The sequence below is a fragment of the Notolepis coatsorum genome (assembly GCF_963971535.1).
Source record: "Notolepis coatsorum genome assembly, chromosome: 2".
In the NCBI taxonomy this organism is placed as follows: Eukaryota; Metazoa; Chordata; class Actinopteri; order Aulopiformes; family Paralepididae; genus Notolepis; species Notolepis coatsorum.
In genome coordinates, this window is record NC_140166.1 from 139,049,136 (window position 1) to 139,066,003 (window position 16,868).

A 16,868-nucleotide genomic window follows, 5' to 3' on the forward strand; every position below is an offset into this window, starting at 1 on the left:
GAGATTGTGCTTCACTTTTAGTTTTATTTAAAAAAAATATTTTTTTACAAAAAAGTTAAAAGAATAAAGACCAAACACTATACAAAATATACAAAACTAAAGTACAAGATGCAACAAATGCATCAAAGGGAAGACCAGTTTTTCCTAGTTCAGAGCAAACTGGAGGAAACCTAAGAACCAACCAGGCATCTGAACACACACACACACACACACACACACACACACACACACACACACGCGCACACACACACACACACACAACTGAATGATTCATTTGTGATATAATGTGTACTAGATGTTCCTGAAGGAGGGGGGTCGCGTAACGCCCACGGATGCCTAGACTCACTAGCTCTGGGCTAACGGGCCGCACCCTTTGGTTGACTGGTTAGCGCTGTGGTCTGGGTCGACCTGGGTTCGACTCCCGGCCGCCCCCCCTGAATCCGCTACATTACTCCCCGAGCTGAAATAAACTAAATCAAGTGAATGGAACTGAAAAGATGCTTTACAAGATCGGCTGATCGACTGCGGTGGCAAAGGTCTCTGCGGCACATTACCTGAACTTTTATCGTAACTGAAGCCTCAATGTTCTGTGTGGACTGCCCCAGCGATATCAGATAAATGTCGACGGGGACAAAGGAAGAACAAATGGAAACTATTCCCATCATGCCTTATCGCCTCGCCGTTGAAGACCCCCCCCCCAGAGTGTTCCTGTAATGTGTTTCATTGAGGTGCATGAAGAATTTCAATCTCGCCGCCGCCCCGTCCTTCTTAGCCGTGGATTCATTAGTCTGACGGGGCATGTTTCGCCGTCAGAGGGGGGGGGGGGGGGGGGGGGGGGGATGAGACGCAGAGAACCTTTCATTACCTTTTACCTTTCTCTATTGTACTATAATTTTATTGCCTATATTTATGTCTTTCTACTATTACCCTGCCCATACCTGTACCTCCCCTCCCCATGCTGCTATGATGCCTGAATTTCCCCAAGGGGATCCATAAAGGAATATCTTATCTCATCTCATTTTATCTTAAAGGGGAACTATTTTACTATTTCTTTCACTATTTGGGCACTTTTACACAATTCCTGTGAGTCTAGGGAACACCTCTGTAATATATATATATTTTTTTATTCATTGTTTTGTATTTCTAATCAAGTCCTCAAAAACAGCATTTTTCTACCTCAAGATCTCGAGCCGTTTTGAGCCTGGGCAGCAGAACTGTGTGCAGCTCATTCTGCACGTCTCCATTAACATGCAGCGGTGTCTCTCTGACATCACAAATCACGCACATTTTCAAATGACTCAGTTCAGTGAGGGTGAATATTGTGAGAGGAGAATTGGAAGAATGCGCCAATATGAGAATTTTGAGACATAGATCATATTAATATAAGTTCACATAGCTAGGAAACAATGCTACACACTCAAAAAGGCCATTTATAAGATAGTTCCCCTTTTAAGAAGGCATATTTAAAAGAGGGCTGACCGAGGAAGAGGAACGCGTCTCTGGATCTGTCTCTACTAGGGCCGGGCAATTAATCGAGAAAAACTATTTAATATATATTCTTTTACTTTTTACTTAACTTTTTTTAAATGACGACGATTCTGACTTGAGTTATTTTGTATGTTAAAGAGACTTTTAAGTTTAAGTCAAGCACTTTCATATATGTTATGCTTAAGTCAAGCACTTTGATATGTTATGTTGTCTGTTTAAGAAAGAGTGCAATAAATGATTTTATTGAAAAAATAAGAATCGTGTGAGAGAATCGTGATCTCAATTCTTAGAGATAAAAATCGTGATTCACATTTGAGCAAGAATCGCCCCGGCCCTAGTCTCTACCTCTGTGTGCTTCTGCTGATGGTGTGCAGAGTACAGGGGATGTGTGTTGTTGTTTCTTCTGCTGATGGTGTGCAGAGTACAGAGGATGTTGTTTCTTCTGCTGATGGTGTGCAGAGTACAGAGGATGTGTGTTGTTGTTGTTTCTGCTGATGGTGTGCAGAGTACAGAGGATGTGTGTTGTTGTTTCTTCTGCTGATGGTGTGCAGAGTACAGAGGATGTGTGTTGTTGTTGCTTCTGCTGATGGTGTGATGAGTACAGAGGATGTGTGTTGTTGTTGTTTCTGCTGATGGTGTGCAGAGTACAGAGGATGTGTGTTGTTGTTTCTGCTGCTGATGGTGTGCAGAGTACAGAGGATGTGCGTTGTTGTTTGTTCTGCTGATGGTGTGCAGAGTACAGAGGATGTGTGTTGTTGTTTCTGCTGCTGATGGTGTGCAGAGTACAGATGATGTGTGTTGTTGTTGTTGTTTCTGCTGATGGTGTGCAGAGTACAGATGATGTGTGTTGTTGTTGTTGTTTCTGCTGATGGTGTGCAGAGTACAGAGGACGTGTGTTGTTGTTGTTGTTGTTTCTGCTGATGGTGTGCAGAGTACAGAGGACGTGTGTTGTTGTTGTTGTTGTTGTTGTTTCTGCTGATGGTGTGCAGAGTACAGATGATGTGTGCTGTTGTTGTTGTTGTTGTTGTTGTTGCTTCTGCTGATGGTGTGCAGAGTACAGAGGAAGTGTGTTGTTGTTGTTGTTTCTTCTGCTGATGGTGTGCAGAGTACAGAGGATGTGTGTTGTTGTTGTTGTTTCTTCTGCTGATGGTGTGCAGAGTACAGAGGACGTGTGTTGTTGTTGTTGTTGTTTCTTCTGCTGATGGTGTGCAGAGTACAGAGGATGTGTGTTGTTGTTGTTGTTGTTGCTTCTGCTGATGGTGTGCAGAGTACAGAGGATGTGTGTTGTTGTTGTTGTTGTTGTTGTTTCTGCTGATGGTGTGCAGAGTACAGATGACGTGTGTTGTTGTTGTTGTTGTTGTTGCTTCTGCTGATGGTGTGCAGAGTACAGATGATGTGTGTTGTTGTTGTTTCTGCTGATGGTGTGCAGAGTACAGAGGATGTGTGTTGTTGTTGTTTCTGCTGATGGTGTGCAGAGTACAGAGGATGTGTGTTGTTGTTGTTGTTGTTGTTGTTGTTGTTGTTGTTGTTGTTGTTGTTGTTTGCTGGCGACACAGTTGGGGCTGACCCCTATTAGTCCATTCGACTAATCGGTCGAAAGGAGCCGTAGTCGCATTCCAAAGGATGTTGGAAGCAGCAAAGGAAAAGGCAGTTTTTCTCTAGTTCAGAGCAAACTGGAGGAACCCTAAGAACCAACCATGTTTCAAGTTTGTTTTTATTTGTCATGTATATTATGGTACATTATGTACATTACAGTGAAATGCTTGGTTCTGTATGAGCCTCCTGAGATTGTGCTTCACTTTTAGTTTTATTTAAAAAAAAAAATTTACAAAAAAGTTTAAAGAATAAAGACCAAACACTATACAAAATATACAAAACTAAAGTACAAAATGCAACAAATGCATCAAAGGAAAGACCAGTTTTTCCTAGTTCAGAGCACCTAGTTCAGAGCAAACTGGAGGAAACCTAAGAACCAACCAGGCATCTGAACACACACACACACGCACACACAACTGAATGATTAGGAGTAGTCGACTGCCAACCTCTTAAAAAAAAAAGATTTAAATATATATATATATATTTATCATTCTTTCCAAAAGAAAAGAGGCCTAGAAGCATGGCTAACGCTAATGGCATGCATACCAGAGGCTAACTGCCTACGAAAACAGGCACAGAGGCACTGAAAGAGGATTTCACCCATCTAATGAACACACTAGACTAGACAAATATCAAGATGTATCCATCAGTGGACCAATTGCATGCTTTTGCAGAGGACAAGAATAAAATTAAAATAAATATTATATATATTTTTTTTGTCGACTTATAGTCGACTAACGGCAAATTTTGGCCAATCATAGTCGACTATCCAAATCCTTAGTCGGGGAGAGCCCTAGACACAGTAGTGGTGGGCCTGATCTCTGCAAACGATGAGAGGGTCTACCTGGAAGAGGTAGATGATCTGGCGCTGTGGTGTCAGGAGAACTGCCTCTCCCTGAACGTCAGCTAAACAAAAGAGATGATTGTGGACTTTAGGAGGTCGGGGGTCAGGGACTACAGCCCCCTCAGCATCGACGGGGCACCGGTCGAGAGAGTGAACAGTTTTAAGTACCTCGGAGTCCACATATCCCAGGACTTGACATGGACCACACACATTGACAGTGTAGTCAAGAAGGCACGGCAACGCCTCTACTTCCTTAGGCGCCAAAGGAAGTTCAATGTGAGTCAGAAGATCCTTAAGAACTTCTACTCATGCACAATAGAGAGCATCCTGACTGGTAACATCACCTCCTGGTTTGGGAATAGCACCGCACAAGACCGTAGCAGACTACAGAGAGTGGCCCGCTCAGCTGAATGCACAATTGGAGGTGGGTTTCCCACTCTCCAAGACATTTACAACAAGTGTTGCAGGGGTAAGGCTAAGAGAATAATCAAAGACTCTAGTCACCCAAACAACTGCCTCTTTGAAGTGCTGCGGTCAGGCAAGCGATACCGGAGTATCATGGCCAGTACACAGAGAGAGTCAGAAGGAGCTTCTATCCCCAGGCCATCAGGATGCTCAACGACATATAACACTATGTAACAAACCATCAAATACACTCACAGCACACACATCCACACGTACACACTCACTTTAAATAAACAACTCACTGTAGCACCCACTTTGCCCACTTTAGACAATTTAACACTCTTTATATTTATTGGTAAAGATATTTGCACTATTTTTCAATTCATACCTCATTGCACCTTACCCTAAGTTGTACCTCATCCCATTTCTGCAATACTGTATTGTATTGTAACTCGGTTACACATTTTTTCTCTGTATTGTATATTGTATATATGTATATTGAACACTTTTTGTTTACACTTTGTTTACGTACTTGACTTTCTATTATTATTTTTTTGGTCCACTTTTTCTCCTTATTTTCTATTTTTCTCCCATCCCAATTTCGTGTATCCAATTCTCCCCTCCCCTGTCTTTTTTTGATCCACTTTTTCTCCCCATTTTCTATTTTTCTCCCATCCCAATTTTCATATTATCCAATTCTTCCCTCCCCTGTCTTGAACGTTGCTAGACTATGCCTCCCACTGGTCGGTTGTAGTGAGGACAGAACCGCAGCAGCTCGAACTCTCAGTGGCGAGGAGTAACGCGTGGGAGGCTCACGCTGCCCCCGCTTCTTCCTGCTTCACCAAACCGACCTGTAGGAGTCGCTGTACACAACGTCCAATCCCCACCCACCGGCTTTCCCACCCTCTAACACTTGCAAATTGTGTTAGTATGAACGACCGGCCAGCCGGTAGCAACGCAGAGAGCTGGGCTCGAACCCAGCGTCTCCTGAGTTAGTGGCGAGCGCCTTGCCCACTGCGCCAATCAGCCGCCACTCCCCTCCCCTGTCTTGAACGTTGCTCGCATTTGCCCCCCACTGGTCGGTTGTAGAGAGGATAGAAGCCTTGCATCACATGTTCCCTTCCATCACACGAGGAGGCAGCCTGTCACATCTTTTTGTCTGCCAGTGCGGACTCTCATTGGCGAGGTGTAACGCATGGGAGGCTCACACTACCCTCGCCACTTCCTGTCTCTGCTGTGCAGGCGTCTCCCAACCGACCTGTAGGGGTCGCTGTCCCCAACGTCCAATCCCCACTCATTGACTTCCACCTGCTTACTCTGCCAAATGAGCCAGTACGACGGCCGGTCCAAGCCGAAGGCAATGCTGAGACTGGGATTCGATACCGGCGTCTCTTGCATTGGTGACGAGCGCAATCTCCGCTACGCCACCCAGCCGCCTCCTTGACTTTCTATTTTATACTTTATCTATTTTTACCTAGCACACTCTCAGGAGCTTAACGGAAAAAAGCATTTCATATAAAAGTATTCTGTATTTTTGTATGACAACTAATAAAGAAACTTGAAACTTGAAACTTGCTGATGGTGTGAAGAGTACAGAGGATGTGTGTTGTTGTTTCTGCTGATGGTAATTCTCAATTTAAGGCATTCAAAGGTATTAAAAAGTCTTCAATTTAATTTGCACAGGTATTACATCTTTTGGGATGCAGCCTGGTTCTCGGGAGATAAATTATATTAAATATATGAAATGTTTTTGTATTAACGTTTTTTTTTTATTTATTTATTTTTATTATATATATTTTTTTTGTGGTGCTACTGGGAGCTTGGTGTGTCTGGCGGGAGCTTGCATGGAACACGCTCAGTGTCGCCATTTGTGGTTTTTTCTTTTGCTAGTATGGTCATGAAAGTGGTATTAAACTTTGCTCAATGGTATTAAAAAGATCTTAAAAGTCTTAAATTGAACTTGAGTACAGAGAGAAATGTGTGTTGTTGCTTCTACTGATGATGTGAAGATTATCTCATCTAATCTAAACATACGGTACACACCACCCGGGAGAGGGCGCTGCAAATAGGAACGCTCAAAGCCCCGCCTTTAACTCTTTAACCCTTTCAAGGTGCCGCAAGCTGCCGCGCGCCCTGAAGGATTGGCCGGCCTTCCTGGACCTGAAGAAAACTATCGACGAGTTCAGCGAGTGCTGCCCCCTGCTGGAGCTGATGACCAACAAGGCCATGATGACCCGTCACTGGAAGAGGATCACTGAGGTGACTGGTCGTCACATACATATACTTTAAAATAAATTAAAAGGGCGCAGCTGGGTGGCGCAGCGGTCTAAGCGCTCGTCACCAACGCAAGAGACACCGGTATCGAATCCGGCTGTCAGCGTTGCCTCCGGCTTGGCCGGCCGTCGTACTGGCTCGATTGGCAGTGTCAGCGGGAGGGAAGCCGGTGGGGTGGTATTCTGGTCATTGTAAACAGCGACTCCTACAGGTCGGTCAGGGCGCCTGCACAGCAAAGAAGGGATATGGTGAAGGTAGTGTGACCTCCCACGCGTTACACTTCACCAATGAGAGTCCGCGCTGGCAGGTGAAAAGAGGTTGCTGGCTGTCTCCTATGTATCGGAGGAAGCATGTGATAGACTTCAGGACTCCCTAGACCGACCAGTGGGGGGCACATGCGAGCAACGGCCAGGAAGGGGAGGGGGGAATTGGCATAACGACTAAATTGGGATGGGAGAAAATCAGAGAAAAACAGGAGGAGAAAAAGTGGATACAAAAAAATAAAATAATTAAAAGGAGGATCACTGATGGGGCGGCTACGTGGCACAGTGGGCAAGGCGCTCGCAACGAATGCTGGAGACTAGGCTCAAACAGGATGCCTCCTGTTCGAGCCCCGCTCTCCACATTGCTTTCAGTTTAGCTGGTCGTCCACAGTAATACCCATTGGCCGTATTACGGGGAGGGAAACTGAAGGGTGGCGATCGGGCGTTGTGGACAGCGACTCCTACAGGTCGGTTGGTGCGCCTGCGCAGTAGAATCAAGAAGCGACGGGGGCGGGGCCCCTCCAAAGCCCAGACCCCCGACGCTGGAAGATCGAGCCGCGCAGGTGAAAAGATGCGACGGCTGTTACCTCGAGTATCGGAGGGGACTCGTGCTATGTATGACTTAGTCCACATTGCAGCCGGCTTGTGGGAGGCAAGAAACAACGTTCGAAGACAGGGGAGGGTTGAATTGGACGATATGAAAATTGGGATGGGAGAAAAATAGAAAATGGGAGAAAAAGTGGATAAAAAAAGGAGGATCACTGATGTGACGGTAGTCACATACATATACTTTAAAATAAATTAAAAGGAGGATCACTGAGGTGACAGGAGTCACATACATATACTTTAAAATAAATTAAAAGGAGGATCACTGAGGTGACAGGAGTCACATACATGATACTTTAAAATAAAGAAAGCAGGGGATCACCGAGGTGACAGGAGTTGAGTTAAGTAGTATTAAAAAGGTCTTAAAACTTGCTGAAACCAGCAGATGCCCTGATTTTTTTGGCAGCTGTTTGACTCTATAACTGTTCCTTTGGGATCGATAAAGAGTGTACGTTCATCTCTCCAGGTGACGGGACACGTCTTCGAGGTGGAAACCGACACGTTCAAACTACGAAACATCATGGAGGCTCCACTACTCAAGTGTAAAGAGGAGATTGAGGTAAGAACAGGTGGCCAGGCCTTTTGTCCCCGTTTCTCCGTTTCAGTGGAATTATGTTGATTGCACAGCTTGAACCTTTCCTGACAGCTATATTATAGTTATAATATACAGCTATATTATATTGAATTATATTATATTATATATTATATTATATTACATTACATTATAGTATATTATATTGAATTATATTATATATTACATTACATTACAGTATATTATATTGAATTATATTGAATTATATATTATATTGAATTATATATTATATTACATTATAGTATATTATATTTAATTATATTATATATTATATTATAATATATTATATTGATTTATATTAGCAAACACTGCAGAAGGAAGTAAACTTGGGTCCATTCAGAATGTCTATGTTGTCAAGTTGAAACCATGTGTTACAAAGGGTCAGATTAAACCGAATATATATATTTATTGCTTGATATCCCTTGTATAATATTTGTATATCGTTTGATATCCCTTGTATATTCTTTGCATATATACACGGAATATCCCTTTACCTAGGTACAAGCCAGACCATAATATTCGTTCTCCTATTGGACAGCGACCCCCTAGGCGCCAGCGACCATACCCCCAATGTCGAGTTCAAAGCCACCGCCAAGGCATGTCTCAACATGTCCAGGTTTGCGCAGTAATACGAGACAGAACTGAGGTTGGCACTAGATTATTCACCTTACGTATAAATACGGTGCAGGTGGAAAGCAGCAGCAGTTCATTCAGTTCATCATTCGTTCAAAGTAACGTTAAGTCTTATCCCAAAGTTGAAGCCTTCACCACGAGTCAACGACTAAGTGAAGTGAGCAACTTTGCGTCTAAATAGAGCACTTATAATATGTGCGAATAGGATAGTAAAAGTGTCAGAGTTTAGTGAAATAACGTCAAGTTCGACCTAGTTAATGTGAAGTATAGTGCACAGGAGAATCTACACCGGCGAATGCAGAGCCTTTTCCGGCTGGATTATATTGCTTTGGTACTGTGGCTGCTGGAGCAGAGAACCGTCTACCCCACTGCTGTGTGGGATCTACCCGTGAGGAGCATCACTCGAGCCCGTCTCCAGGAAGAGGCTGGCTGGCTTTCATCCATGCTGTCGAGCATACTTGGATTGTAGCTGTTGCTTTTGTCTGCCGATCAAGGGAGTAATGTACAGCCTCCCGTAGCTGGAGCTTCTTTATTCCGCGTTGATTCAGACTTTGCTCCCGAACACTCTTCTACCCTGCCGGCTTACAACCGGAGGGAACCCCCCCTAGTGTCTCCAGCTGACTACGATTGTGCCTTATGTAATTCTTATGCTACAGGTGGTGTCAGTTATACCCATCTTATTATGCTCATGGACTTACGCTCTTGACCTACTTAAGTGTTCTTCGCCATATAAGCGCAATTCATAATTCTCAATTTGTAACCTATTGTTGCTGCTATAATAATAAATCCCTCCAAATAGAACTTTAGGTGTCATTGTTGTATTCTTGTGTGGGTGTTCACCAGATATACCGTGTACTGTATGGCCAGTAATTAAAGTACATAACTAAGTAGTGGTTTAATAATACCATACTCTCAATACAGTCAGGGAATTGTACCCCTCAGTTACACCATGTATAGAACTGTATTCGAGTGAAACCATGTATAGAACTGTATTCGAGTGAAACCATGTATAGAACTGTATTAGAGTGACACATTTTGGTCCCATATACTGTAGAACAAGACTTTAAGACTATAATGTAAGACATAAATGTGATGAAACCTAAGCAGACAGTTTTACACGAGCCTCTACATCAACCACAGACACATTTATAGGACTATGGTGGAGGTTTTATCTTCATGCTGCTTAAATCCAAGGGACATCTTTATAGGAGGCCATGTATGAATCACTGTACCCTGCAGGCATTCACTGCTCTCACCTACGGTGTGTGTCGTGTTGTAATGGATGGATGGAGGGATGGAGGGATAGACGTGAAGACATCTATTTAATTTAATGTGTATCTTTCTCTTCATCTCCCATAACTGTGTAGATTTATGTCTACGATTCCTTCTTGCAACCAGTGGCGAAACTGTAGTAGAATTGGAACTACGTTGAATTGCATTGCATTGTACTGAGTCGCACTGCATCGCTCCACATCGCATTGCATTCGAGACGGGGCTGAATCCATCTGTTGGCTGCTTAAAATGTATCCAGATGCATTGCACCACTGATCGTATATCGAGATGTACATCGAATGGATAGATAGATAGATAGATAGATAGATAGATAGATAGATAGATAGATAGATAGATGTCTTTATTTGTCCACTGTCGTGGACATTTGTCTTTGGCTTCACCATGGTTGCAATCAACAAGACAACACAGTACAAACACCACACAGGCACAAAATACATTATAATAATAACTGTATTTGTATATACATTGGCCCAAAGCAGCCCAATACATAGAAAAAAGTAAAAACAACACAAACACAAACAGAGCTCCAGGTCCCTAACCAGTACCATGGTTAAAATGAAATAATTCACCAGAGCAATGGCATGTGGGGTGAAAGACTTCTTAAATATGTTTTGGGGGGCTAGGGAAACTCACCGTGAAGGGGATGCAAAGGATCAGACAATAATTTTCTGAACCATGTCCCTATTCCGAAGTACATATAACCCAGCCAGTTGTTGTTGTGGTTTTAGTGTTATTAAACTCAGTGATTGGGGCTCGGTGTATTCCCAGGGGGGATGAAGGGAGTTGAGTCTGGGTGTTGAGTGACTTGTGGTCTGGATGAAGGGAGTTGAGTCTGGGTGTTGAGTGACTTGTGGTCTGGATGAAGGGAGTTGAGTCTGGGTGTTGAGTGACTTGTGGTCTGGATGAAGGGAGTTGAGTCTGGGTGTTGAGTGACTCGTGGTCTGGATGAAGGGAGTTGAGTCTGGGTGTTGAGTGACTTGTGGTCTGGATGAATGGAGTTGAGTCTGGGTGTTGAGTGACTTGTGGTCTGGAGGACGGGAGTTGAGTCTGGGTGTTGAGTGACTTGTGGTCTGGATGAAGGGAGTTGAGTCTGGGTGTTGAGTGACTCAGGGTTCAGTCCATTCTGAGGGGGAAAGAATAGCAAACATGGTATTGCATAAACTCAGCATAATGCAGCTTCTTACAGCCCAGTACAATACAGAGGAATACCAGATACTGTGGGATGAAAGACTTCCAGATGGAAGCTTGTCAAACTCACCACGAAGGGGACGCAAAGGATCAGGCGATTATTCGCTGAGCCTCGTCCCTATTCCGAAGCCTCTAGGGAGGTGTAGTCTGACGTCACTTTGGACCGCCCGCGAGGTCCACCCGTATACGGATTTATCATTGGGAAAATAAATAAATAAATCGGCCATTGTAACAATTCTGCCTCATGAACATTGGAAAGCTTTCCATTTTTTCCACAAAATGAGTTCCCTTCTATCACTAACCTTATTGTTTAAGCATTTTTGGTTGAAATAAAATTCAGCGATTATTTTTTTTACGATTAATTGCGAATATTTTCATGTTGAGCTATAGATTGTGGATGAATACGAACAGAAAGGTACACCGTGCAAATGTTCATGCTTTATTCGTTTTAAACGAGACGATTTAGAAATGGGCAATGGGGAAATACGTTGCAATTTTGCGAGGTGGACCGCCCGGAAACATCAATGACGTAATCACTACACCCAAGTTTTCCAAAAAATTTTAAGCTTTCCTATGTTCATGAGGCAGAATTGTTACAATAGCCGATAATCCATTTTCCCAATGATGAATCCCTATACGGGTGGACCTCGCGGGCGGTCCAAAGTGACGTCAGACTACACCTCCCTATAGGTCTCAGAGGGTGAGAGACGCACACACACACTCTGACATTCTCGCCCGCCCCACAGGACATCTGCATCAGTGCAGTGAAGGAGCGCGATATCGAGCAGAAGCTGAAGCAGGTGATCGCGGAGTGGGACAACAAGACCTTCACGTTCGCCAACTTCAAGACGCGCGGAGAGCTGCTGCTGAGAGGAGACAGCACCTCGGAGATCATCGCCAGCATGGAGGACAGTCTGATGATGCTGGGCTCTCTCATGAGCAACAGGTTAGGGCTGGGCTATATGGCCTAAAAATAAAGTCTCAGATTTTTTCACACCACATCCGATTTACGATTTTAATCGATTCTTTTCTCTTAAAAACTAGAAACGCCAAGAAAATCATTCAAATAAGCGTTGTTTTTATTTGACACAAAAATTATCAAACCAAGATGAATTTCCCTATTGGGATTGAAGTGCAAAGCTAACTTTCACCAATCTTCACTTAAAAAAAAAATTATATATATTAGGGATGCTCGATATTGGCTTTTTTACCTATACCGATATTGTCCAACTCTTCATTTCCGATACCGATATCAACCGATACCGATATATGCAGGGTTTCCTCCCCCAAAAAACTGAATAATTTCAGGTAATTAACATTACATATCTCTTGTCGTGTAATTAACACAACATTATGCATCCTTTGACAATAAATAAAATAATAATTTGTTCTTACTTGCTTGCCTGGATAAATAAAGGTTAAATAAATGTAAATATATATATATATATTTTTTTTTTTTGAAAACCGATACCGATATTTTCCGATATCACATTTTTATGCCAATATTGGCCGTTAATATCGGTAGGCCGATAATATCGGACATCCCTAATATATATTATATATATATAAAAGGTTACTCTTGATCAAACAAAGATGAATGTCCCTATTGGGATTAATAGTGCAATAACTTCACTTAAAACAAATAAAAGGTGCCTCTTGATCATCAAACAAGAATGAATTTCCCTATTGGGATAATAAAGTGCAAATCTAACTTTCACCAAACATATTTTTGTAAAATATAAGGTGACTCTAAAAAAGAAAAAGAAAAATATTTTTTTCTTTGAAAATCGATTTTCATTTTTGAAAATCTTTCTAAATCATTAATTCGAATTAATCTATAAAATCGATTAATCGCCCAGCCCTACAACAGGTACGTAGTCCTTTCCGTGGAGACGTTTTTGCCCCCCCCCCCCCCCCCTTATTGGACAACAACCGATTCGCTCACTGGGGAGCGATTCAAAAGGATGTGAAAGGGCTGTGGCATCACGTAGAAGCAAAATGTTGTTGATTTTTCTTCTTGTCTCCCAGTTTTCAAATGATATCTCTTGTGATGTGACAGCCGATGGACCTGATCTTTGGTCAAGAATCATTTTAAAACCCTTGATGTTGTCATTAGCTTACATGCTAATGACTGGTTCCTTAAAGCATTGACTAAGACTAATGTTGCTTTGGGCTATATAAATAAAGGCTATTATCGCAATCTCAATGTGCACTGCACTAAGATTACTTGCACATTACTCATTACACACATACTTTTGTTTTGGAACTGTACATCTTTGTTAAAATGTATATAGTATAATATCTACATCCTGATACACACTTTTAGAACTGTATATAGGAATCTTTATTTCAGTCATCTCATCTTATTTTATTCTATGCTAAATGTATTGTATTTTTTATCTGCACTGCACACTTTTAGAACTGTATATAGGAATCTTTATTTCAGTCATCTCATCTTATTTTATTCTATGCTAAATTTATTGTATTTTTTATCTGCACTGCACACTTTTAGAACTGTATATAGGAATCTTTATTTCAGTCATCTTATTTTATTCTATGCTAAATTTATTGTATTTTGTATCTTATTTTATTATTAAGGATCTATCTTATTATTAAGATAGAAGCTGCTATGGTCGAGGACCACAATAAATATAATTTCACTGGTCTTGCTGTAAAGTACTGAAATAAGTGACAATAAAGAAATCTGAAATGATTAATACAAGCCATTTCGGATAATGCCGTCCTGATGTTTCACGACTGTCCCCATTCCCAACAGGTACAACACGCCGTTCAAGGCCCAGATCCAGAAGTGGGTCCAGAATCTGTCCAACACCACTGACATCATCGAGAACTGGATGACCGTCCAGAACCTGTGGATCTACCTGGAGGCCGTCTTCGTAGGGGGAGACATCGCCAAGCAGCTGCCGAAGGTAGACTGGATTGAATCATATTAGACTTTAGGTTAGAGACTATAGGCAGGTAGCGGAGTGTCAGGGGGGGTATGAGTCTGTGGCTGAACGTGCTCCTCTACCGTGGCCAGGGGCGGACCTAGCACATTTGGCGCCCTAGGCAAGATTCACAATTTTTTTGTAATTCTTTTTTCTTTTTGTAATTTCTTTTTTTTTGTAATTTTTTTTGTATGGCTTTTGCCTCTTCATAGTTCTCTAACGTTAGTCTTTCTTTCCTCAACTCTCAATTCTATAAACACTTGACCGATACCCATCAATGCACAGCGCTCTAGCATGTTCTGACTGTGAACACCTAAAGCTGAGGCTCAGACCGACCGACCGTTTTAGATTTTTGGCTCATTTTCCCTTATGTTAGAATTTTTTAATGTAAAAATAATGGTTGCAGATATAGAGGGGGGGGCCAAAACTGCACAGAGAATTTTTTTTTTGTTTTGCGCCCCCCTCTGGGGGGCGCTCTAGGCGACCGCCTATATCGCCTGTAGAAAGGTCCGCCCCTGACCGTGGCTAGCTCCTCGTAGTAGAGCCAGGGGGTGGTGGGAGGGATTCACCAGGATAGCGGCCAGCTTCCTTCTCATCCTCCTCCCTCTGCCACCACCTCTAGTTTGACCACCTCGACTCCCACCACGGAGCTAGCCTTCCTCACCAGCTTGTTCAGTTTGTTGGTGTCCCTTGAGTCGATGTAGCCTTCCCAGCATACAATGTCAAAGAAGAGGAAAAAGAGGGGAATCAGAATCACAATCGGAATCAGAAAGGTCTTCTTGCCAAGTAGTTTGCACATACAAGGAATTTGATTTGGTTGTTTGGTGCGACGTTAACGGACAGACAATTATGGTAGAATGAAAGAAAAGGTTGAATAAAAGAAAATGGAATAACAAACATTTAAAATAGAAGTAGAATGGAATAGAATTAGGCGACCACTGGCGCCGTTCCACCAGACCCCAGAGTTAGAGAGTTTTTGATTGATCGACACATCTTTTTGTGTCTTTTTCTGCCACATTTCAGGAAGCGAAGCGTTTCTCCAACATCGACAAGTCATGGGTGAAGATCATGACGCGCGCCCACGAGATGCCCAACGTGGTGCAGTCTTGTGTGGGAGACGAGACCATGGGTCAGCTGCTGCCGCACCTGCTGGAGCAGCTGGAGATCTGCCAGAAGTCCCTCACCGGGTGAGCAGGGGTGGAAAGTACTCGAGTAATTGTACTTTGTTACAATACTTAAGGAATGTTTTTGGGGGATTTGTACTTTACTCGAGTATTATTAGGTTTGTATACTTGTACTTTTACTCAATTACATTTCAGAGAGAAAAAAAAACATACTTTTTACTCCTTACATTTAAAATGCAGACCTACAAAGTACAAATCTCGCAGGTCCAACCATTTTAATTAGTATATTTGTTTCTCTGGCCGAACTAACGTTAACGCTATTAATCCTGCGGCCGCAATTTATTTAAAGTCGTCCACAATGTAGCTGACGATGGATGAGTCATCTGAGAACTTCTGCAGGTGGCACGTTCTTGTGTTGTAGCGGAAGTCTGAGGTGTAGAGGGTAAACAGGAAGGGTGACTGCACGGTACCCTGGTGAGCACACCAGTGTTTCTCACCGGCACCTGGAGAAGAAGTGGCTGCTTGTTTATATTGAAGAGTGCATGCTTACCACTGTCCGTCTGCAACACTACTATCACCGACGTCTAAGAGGGGAGATCCCCCCTTGAATGGCCCTTCTAAGGTTTCTCTCCTCCACACTGCCTGTGGTGCTTTTTTCCCTATTGTTAGGTTTTAGTGAGTTTTTCCTTACCTTCGCGTGGGGTATGTCTGGGAGTGTTTGCACTCATTCATTTATTTGTATTTATCTTAAATTTGTTGGACCTTATGGTGTTCTTGTTTTGTTCTTGACTTATTGTTATGTTTCTTCTTGACTTGTTTAAAGAAGACGTGTCCGGCCCATGGGGACATTAACGTGTGTTGTCGGGCCTTACAAATACATTTGATTTGATTTGTGTTTGTGATGTTCCTCAGCTACCTGGAGAAGAAGTGGCTGCTTGTTTATATTGAAGAGGTGTTTGTGATGTTCCTCAGCTACCTGGGCCCCGTTCCTCGTACCTGGATAACTGAGTTAGCTGGATAACTTTAACTGGATAACTGAGTTAGCCGGACTTTCCGGTTCCCCGTACCTGGATTTTCCAAATCACCATGACAACAGATCCAAAAGTTTGAGCCTGGTCGAAAGCAGAGTTTAAGTTCAAGTTAGCCTGAACCATCGCCACGCCCCCGCAAAGAAGTGACAGCCCGTTTCCTGAAATTATTCCCACAGTCTACGATCTGCATTATACCATTCTGAATTACGTTTTTGTGCTCCATTCTTCCAGAGGGGGCTTTTGAAATGTAAAATAGACTCAAAATGCTGATACTTAATTCACTTTGTCCTAAATAATGCACGTTATATATACCGTGGCGCTCGCTCGTGCGATGTACACATTATGTGGTTATTTTAATTGTAACTGGGATTAAGATGTCTGATGAGATGCGCTGTTTGACGGATTTGAGAAATTGAATGAGCCGTTGACGTCACATTAATGAATGAGGATAAAGAGATAAAGCTTCATTCAAAACAAAGAATATTCTAAACACGGGTCTCTCGTTCATTAATGTATAAACAATGAATTTATCCCATCTGGCACAGTGGCTCAGCGGTAGTGCTCAATCCTGGCAACCCGGTGA

General features: G+C 42.7%; 1 protein-coding gene across 1 annotated transcript in view; it reads left to right on the plus strand.

Moving 5' to 3' along the window:
• The window catches only part of dnah5 (dynein, axonemal, heavy chain 5), a gene marked incomplete at both ends in the record, with an annotated part of 523,851 nt that overhangs the window by 201,329 nt on the left and 305,654 nt on the right, over nt 1–16,868 (plus strand). The window contains 5 exon segments of the mRNA XM_084308323.1: nt 6,445–6,592; nt 7,943–8,035; nt 11,929–12,128; nt 13,959–14,112; nt 15,154–15,317. Of these exon segments, the coding sequence (XP_084164449.1) occupies nt 6,445–6,592; nt 7,943–8,035; nt 11,929–12,128; nt 13,959–14,112; nt 15,154–15,317 (759 nt within the window).